Source organism: Agelaius phoeniceus, chromosome 4, assembly GCF_051311805.1.
Source record: "Agelaius phoeniceus isolate bAgePho1 chromosome 4, bAgePho1.hap1, whole genome shotgun sequence".
Classification (NCBI taxonomy): domain Eukaryota; kingdom Metazoa; phylum Chordata; class Aves; order Passeriformes; family Icteridae; genus Agelaius; species Agelaius phoeniceus.
In genome coordinates, this window is record NC_135268.1 from 295,035 (window position 1) to 302,864 (window position 7,830).

A 7,830-nucleotide genomic window follows, 5' to 3' on the forward strand; every position below is an offset into this window, starting at 1 on the left:
TATTTTTGTGTATTCTGAGCAAAACCCAGCGGACTTTAGCCAGGATTACTGTTGGTTTCTAGTATGATACCAGCTTGGATCAATAGTCCATTATGGCTTTTTGTGTTGAAGTGTTTTGATTTCTTTTTTTTTCCCACTTTTTCATCGCAGCTAAGTTCACACCATAAAAACATCATTTGATTGGGGCTTTAGATTTTCTTTCATAGTTTTCTTAGCTATCTGAAATATAATTATGTAGTATTTTAGCCACGCCTTTGATTTGCCATGAAGGACCATTTCAGATTCAGAGTCCTCATACATAGCTCAAGTCAAATCCTGTGTGAAATGTTGGTCTTTCTTGCTGGATGTGATTTTGAACAGTACCTGAGGTTTTTCTGTGTATTCTATAAACACTCAGACATGGGGGAACTCTTGAGTTGTTTTAAAGTTATTTGAGCTTTGAAATGGATTACTGTAAAAGTCACTTGCAACAGAGTTTTTGACACTGGAATAAATTTTTAGCTCACTATTTTTTGAGTATGCTTACAGTAGTAACTTTGCTAAAGAAGTTGGATGTAGGTTTGTGAGTGGGGACACTTTGCAGGAAAACAAAACCACGTCCAAACCTCAACCTTCTGTAGTATAGAAGTAAACTGTACTTTGTATCTAGGTATCATCCAAGCAGCTGTGACTGTATAACTCAAGACTGAAAACCAAGCAATTCAGTGGTTACTGTGCTTTTTTGATCTTGGTTTCTTCCTGATATCAGGTTTATTGATGAGGTGTTGTAATTAATACTGGACTGGTCTCAAATCAAATTAGCATCTTAAACAAGAGAGTTCAGTATTAACCCTTGAGTCCAAAGGACAAAAGGAAGTAGAAACTTTGTTATATCCTGTGTTTTACTTAAATTTCTCCAGTAGACTGGAAATGGCTGAGTGTATATGCATAAAGTACTGAACCTTTTCTTTTTTTTTTTATTTAAGTTGTTCTTGGCAGTAAACTGACAAGTACTTAAGAAGAATTCACTTTATTTCTAGAGATCTTAAATCCAAAACAATCAAATACTTCAAAATTTTATTATTTATACTTGATAATGTTTTTATATTTGTGTTACCATCTTACTCTGCCATGTCTGGGAACTTTTTCTTGAGGAGTACAACACAAAATGAAAAGGAGAAGCCAGCCATTAATTAGACAGTGACATATCAGGGTAAGACAAACGTGTCCTATGGCATGGATGTGCTGTGGCAGCAGCAGCTGCAGCCCTGCATTGTAGTTTGGGTCTGAAATTCAAACGACTTTTCTTCTTAGTACATGGAATTGCCCTCCTTCCTTTTCTGGTAGTGCAGACTTGGAGAGTTTGTTTAATCTTACATTTTGGTGAAAGCATAAGAAACCTTTTTACCCAAACAGGCTCAAGGGTTCTAATCTTCAGGCAGATGACAAGAGTTCTAGATATTTTGGAAGATTACTGTATGTGGAGAAATTACGAATATTGCAGACTGGATGGACAAACTCCTCACAATGAGCGACAGGTATTTACAACTTCAGGGATTGTATTTATGTAAAAATACTACTTGTAAAACATTTTGTTTAACTGATACATTCTTTTCATTGATTTAGGCTTCCATTAATGCATTCAATGATCCTGACAGCTCAAAATTTGTGTTCATGTTGAGTACACGAGCAGGAGGTCTTGGAATCAATCTGGCTACTGCTGATGTTGTAATTCTCTTTGATTCAGACTGGAATCCACAAGTAGATCTCCAGGCTATGGTAAGATTCCAGATGGAAATTATGGGGTTTTGTTTTTCTTTTTCTCACAGTACTTTGCTAGAAATGTGTACTTCCAAAATAAATTGGTATTTTCCCATTTTAGCACAGGAGCAGGATTTGTAAGACTAATTTTCAGTTCAAGTGCAGCTTCCACTGTGTGGAACCATTAGTCCTCAGTCACATTTGGGTTATACAGTGTTTTATGTAGTGGGAAATGCTGGGTGTGTGCTACACCTCATAGTATTGTTTAATGCAAATAGCCTACTTGAGTAAGTAAAAATGAATTAAATCTAGGTTGTTAATCCCAAAACTATAAAGCTAAAGCTTTACTGTTGTGGGGAGTGGAGGTGAATGTGTTTTCACTGTTTTTCCTGCGATCTTGAAAATGAGATAAAGAAGAGTTGAATTAAAGTTTTCAAAAACTGCTTTTATGGTGATGGTAATGAAAGGATCTCATTTTAGTAACTATCCTTAGGGGTTTTTTTAAGTAGATGTGGATGCATCTCCATCCTGGATACATGTCAAGGACATTAGTGACCACCTAAGAAAGCAAAGCTATCTAAAAACTGCCAGTGGATTTTTGGATTTTTGGTTGGGGTTTTTTTTGTTGTTTTTTTTTTTTGACAAATGAGGCCTTTCAGAGAGAAGTCTTGGAAATGTCTTAAATTATTTCAGTTAACCTGTGGGACTCAAGTACTCTAGCAAAAATCACTTCAAAAGAATGAAGGAACTGGTGTCTAATAGCTCAAATGAGGCAGTACCAGCTACCACTACAGGTGTGTGTTGAGAATACTGATTCTCACAGTGGTTCATGTTTCACTAGTCAGGAGAGGCAGGGTTATTGTTTTTTTCTTGAACTATTCATGGCACTACTGAAGGATTTTGAGAAAGGCAGCTTTTGGTCAGCAGAGAGATGATTTCTTCATGCTTTGATTCTACAGAAGGTTGCTTAAGGTCAGAAGCATCCAAATCTTCTCCTCTGTGTGTGATTTAATGAAAAACCCCAAATCCTGCTGTTTTTTAGCTATGACACATAGAGACACACTCACTGTCAGTGTTATTGAAAAAAAAAAACCCCAAACCTGCAATGTAGATAAAAATGTAATATCTTGGGTAGCCATGGATAGCTGTAAACATTTTAGTAACCTGTGCTGTTCTGTTTTGTAGATTTGTGTGCTGTAAATAATGAAAATCTTAAACCTCATTATGTAGTCATGCTGGAAGGCAAGTGCTGACTTTTTTGTTACTGTTTTGGGCAGGATCGAGCGCACAGAATTGGGCAGACCAAGACTGTCCGTGTGTTCAGGTTTATTACAGACAATACCGTGGAGGAAAGGATAGTGGAGCGTGCAGAAATGAAACTGCGCCTGGATTCCATAGTCATCCAGCAAGGCAAGTATTATATGAAGGCACTTCGGATCTAGGATGAAATTCCCTTCTTCTCCCATTGTAAATCATGGTGCAATCAGCCAGTAAGAACCAGTGGGAGTGTTGCTTTTGCCTCATCTGAACTCTGAAGGGAGTTCATGTGCAAAGGCCTCATCCACTTGGAAATTTGTTTTACTGTAGGAGTAGGCATTTCCTCACTAACTTTTTGCTTACCTGCCTAGTGGGGTATAGTCATATTTGACTTTTTAAAGCACTCAGTTTCTTCTTTCACTTTAAATTTAAATGAATGCCTTTCCTTTTTCTAATAGACAGAGAAAAGTAAGGTAACCTTAGTTGACTTGCTTGGAATCAGTAATATGTAGTTTGTATGTGGAAATATAAGGGGGAGAAAATCCTGTATTGCTCCTTCCATAACATAAACTCTTCAGTGAGTTGCTATCCTCAAGCATTTTTATCTTTAGGAAGATTGGTGGATCAAAACCTGAATAAACTTGGAAAGGATGAAATGCTGCAAATGATCAGACATGGAGCAACACACGTGTTTGCTTCAAAGGATAGTGAGATTACAGATGAAGATATTGATCACATTTTGGAAAGAGGGGCAAAGAAGGTGAGAAGGTTTGTAAAGGGGAAGCTCACCTGTAGATTTGAATGTGATGGCAAGATAGTGAGTCTCTGGATGATAACTTGGTTCCAAGCTGGAGAGAAAAGGGGTTTTTGCTGTAGAGGGTTTTTGTGTTACTCAATCGTGTCTGTTTTTTCTGATGTTGTCAATAAGATGTTTTATAGTCAAGTACCTTCTAGAATGGCTCCTCTTCTTTCTGGCAATGGGATGTTTTAAAATGAAGTACCTTTCAGAGTGGCTCCTTTCTGGAATGAGGTGTTTAATAATGACGTGCCTTCCAAAATGGCTCCCGTTCTATCTGGGAATGAGATGTTAAATAATGAAGTACCATCCAAATGGCTACTATTCTTTTCTGTATCCCCTGTCCAAGACTGCGGAAATGAACGAAAAACTTTCAAAGATGGGTGAAAGCTCCCTTAGGAATTTTACTATGGATACTGAATCTAGCGTGTATAATTTTGAAGGGGAAGACTACAGAGAAAAACAGAAGGTAATGTTTTAAGTTTCTTTTGGAGGAATGCACTGAATTGCATGTTTTAGTCATACTTATTTAAGAGGTATTGGGTAAAATACAGTGTCATCTATGAAAATAGTTTAAATAACACTTATAACACTTATAATGAAGTAGATGTAGATCTAATTTTACATAAAACTTGTAGCTGGTCTCATGATCTTGCAAGACATAATTTTTGGTTTTGGGGGTGATGGGTTTTGTTTTGGGGGATAGTTGGCATTTACAGAGTGGATTGAACCCCCTAAAAGAGAAAGAAAAGCCAATTATGCTGTGGATGCTTACTTCAGAGAGGCTCTTCGAGTCAGTGAACCAAAAGCACCCAAGGTGAGTTGACTAATCAAAAGAAATAAATTTTTTCAATATGTATGGTAAATGGCTGAAGCTCTAAGCAACAAATAGGTCTTGAGTCATAAAAACTGCTCTGTTCACTTTTATAAAGTGGAGGGACTATCTAAATTTAGAAAAAATTTCCAAAAGACTTGAGACAAACTTCTGTGAGAAAAAATAAGAACAGTATGAAACTTGTAAGACATTAGGGAGGCTAAGATCAAGTTTTTTCTAGTTCTTATTTAAGCAGCTGTAAATTTTCCTGTGGAAGATTAATGCTTTAAACACGTGTGACTTTTTCACCAGCCACCTCCTCCCAAAAGACCTCTCTTCCCCTTCTCTCACTGCTCTTTTACTTTTAGAATTCTTTGTGGTGGTTGGTGTGTCTTGCATGGTGTGACTTTTTTCCCCCCAAGTTAAGACAGTGCATTTTTGTAACAATAATGCTTTTTGTTTGCTCATAAACTTAAATTACTTCTTACAAGCAAGCAGATTCTGGATGTGAAAGGGAGCAAATGCAAGCTTTGTGTTTCAGGCTCCACGGCCTCCAAAACAGCCAAATGTACAGGACTTCCAGTTCTTTCCTCCTCGCCTGTTTGAACTGTTGGAAAAAGAGATTCTCTACGACAGGAAAACAATTGGTTACAAGGTAACTGAAGAATTTCCTTGACCAGAGGGCTGGAGCACCTCTCTTAGGAGGAAAGGCTGAGAGTTGGGATTGTTCAGTCTGGAGAAGCAAAGGCTCTGGAGCAACCAAATTGCAGCCTTTCAGTACCTAGAGGGGGCTTGCAGGAAAGCTGAAAAGGGACTTTTTACAAGGGAGCAGCTTTAAACTGACAGAGGGCAGGTTTGGGTTGGATATTGGAAGGAAATTCTTCACTGTGAGTGTGGTGAGGCACTGGCACAATTTGCCCAGAGAAGCTGTGGATGACCCACATTCCACTTGCTTGGAAGTGTTCAAGGCCACGTTGGACGAGCCTTTGAGCATCCTTGTCTAAGCAGAAGGTGGCCCTGCCCATAGCAGGGGCTTGGAAAAGAGGTGATCTTTAAGGTCCAGTCCCTTCTGTGTTATTCTCTAAATTCTTGCAATGGAACAGTTTAATGCAACAGTAGGAGAATAAGTACTTTTCCAGCCTTTCACAGTAATTTAAATGAAATAAAATCATGTTCAGCTGTAGAAGCTATTAGGTTATATTAACAAAAAGGTGACAATTAGTAATTATCTGTGAAAAATTAATTCAGTTTTACAAAGTGCAAAACCTTTCAGGTACCTCGTAATCCTGATCTCCCAAATGCAGCCCAAGCACAAAAGGAAGAGCAGCTTAAGATTGATGAGGCTGAACCTCTTAATGATGAAGAACTGGAAGAAAAAGAGAAACTTCTAACCCGGGTATTGTCGGTTCTTCAGTGAGACTGAAATCAGCCAAAGCTTGTTTTGTGTTTCACAGCATTATGGGAACATTTCTTGGTCACTGATCGGCATGTGCCGTAGTTAACACATCTGCACAGTTTGGTTCAGACTGAAAAGAGTTTCCAGCATTAGGTTTGTCATAGGCCTATGTCATAGGATATCTTTGAGGAATGTGCACCAAGGATTCTCCTGAATCCTAGTCTGGCATTCACTATAGACTGTGATGTCTTTCCATGAAACCTTGCAGAATGGCTGCAGAGCTGGGTGTGCTGCATTCCACATTATTTAATGCACATATTCTGCCTCAGTTTCACACCCTTATGGAAGTGAATCCTGGGGTCTGAACAGTCAGTTTTCCTAAACCACATCTGGTAGTGGATAGTTCCCCTCACTAAAAGAGGGTGTGAGCTGAATAAGTATATAATTAGGAAGCCTGTATATTTAAATAATTTAAAACCAGGTGAATGCTTGATATGCCTTATTTGGATATTTTATTTACACGTTGTATTTTGGCAGGGGATCGGAATTACAGGACAGGATTTCTTGCTTGCGTAGTAATGAGCTGGAACAGCTCACTGTGGAGACACCAGAATCACAGAGGTCAGGAATCAGTACAGTCCAGTAAGCTGTGGCTAAATCACAACATGGCTGGCAGAACTTGCTACTTCCCACTACTTGTAAAAGCTACTGGTAATATGAAATGAACCTACTTTAGCTCATGACTTCAGCAGTGCTACTTGTGTCTCTGCTGAAAATCACCATCACAAGGTGGCTTTAGTCCTTCTGAGGGAGAGTGACCATGCAGCGGTCACTGCAATGATGCAATGGCTGAGGGTGTCTGTGAGGCACTTGGGGGGCCTTTTTGACAAAACAAAAGCCATTACACTACTTTCACTTGAGCAATTTTTTTTTCTTAGAAAGTAATCCCACAGAGAGACTATTAGGAGGAGGGATTAATTTTTCAGCTGAAAACTTACCAGAAATTACTAGGTAAATAAAGAACTAGTGCTAGTCATTTTGCAGTATTTAAATAGAGAGACTACAGTGACTGCAGTATAAAAAGAGTTCTACTAAATTACAGTGACTGCAGTATAAAAAGAGTTCTACTAAATTAAACTGCAGAGAAAGAAAAGGTTTAACACTGTGGAATGATGGAAGTGTTACAGGCAATTTCAAGAAACCAGTTGAATCAAATTTGGAGATGGACAAATCCTGAACCTCTGTGCAATGTTTCCTCTTGATTGCTGTATAGGGCTTCACTAACTGGAATAAGAGAGATTTCAACCAGTTCCTCAAAGCCAATGAGAAGTGGGGCCGTGATGACATTGAAAATATAGCACGAGAAGTCGAAGGAAAAACCCCAGAGGAAGTCATTGAGTATTCAGGTAACTTAATTCTGTACTCAGCTCTGAGAGTATCTAACTCTGCTTGGCTCATTTGAACTGCCTGAGAACATGGTAACATCCTACTGCTGAGAATTTCTTACACTGCTGTTCTAAGATTTTTGGGGTAGAATTATATTGATGTATTTTGGATCTGCTGCTCTGTCTTTTACCATCATTACCGCCTGCACAACTAAGGCTGTACTAAAATGCACACCTAAACTCCTGCTGAGCCACTTCACTGTATCCTGAATCTAACTGGGTAGCACTGTCTTCAGTTCTTGTTAATTTTTGCAAAGGGAAATGCTGAGAAACACTGCTTAGCTGAAGAGATTTCCCTTTTCCTTGTATTCATTAATGAGAAGTTAACCTTTACCTCCTCCTCGAGAGCAGAACTCAGTAAATACATCACGATTGAACCTAC

At 38.6% G+C, this 7,830-nt stretch overlaps 1 protein-coding gene across 1 annotated transcript; it reads left to right on the top strand.

Moving 5' to 3' along the window:
• The first annotated feature begins 982 nt into the window (after nucleotides 1-982).
• On the top strand, nucleotides 983-6,331 carry LOC143693885 (SWI/SNF-related matrix-associated actin-dependent regulator of chromatin subfamily A member 5-like). The gene is made up of 8 exons (XM_077176651.1): nucleotides 983-1,517; nucleotides 1,606-1,758; nucleotides 3,018-3,154; nucleotides 3,613-3,757; nucleotides 4,143-4,262; nucleotides 4,500-4,610; nucleotides 5,149-5,262; nucleotides 5,881-6,331. Exons 1-8 carry the CDS (start codon nucleotides 1,422-1,424, stop codon nucleotides 6,022-6,024), a joined length of 1,020 nt encoding a protein of 339 aa, XP_077032766.1. The 5' UTR covers nucleotides 983-1,421; the 3' UTR covers nucleotides 6,025-6,331.
• Nucleotides 6,332-7,830: the final 1,499 nt, after the last annotated feature.

Coding starts and splice junctions, on each gene's coding strand:
- LOC143693885 (XM_077176651.1), top strand. CDS start 1,422: ATGACAAGAGTTCTAGATATTTTGGAAGATTACTGTATGTGGAGAAAT. Junction 1,759..3,017: donor AAGTAGATCTCCAGGCTATG/GTAAGATTCCAG, acceptor TGTTTTGGGCAG/GATCGAGCGCACAGAATTGG. Junction 4,263..4,499: donor ACTACAGAGAAAAACAGAAG/GTAATGTTTTAA, acceptor TTTGGGGGATAG/TTGGCATTTACAGAGTGGAT.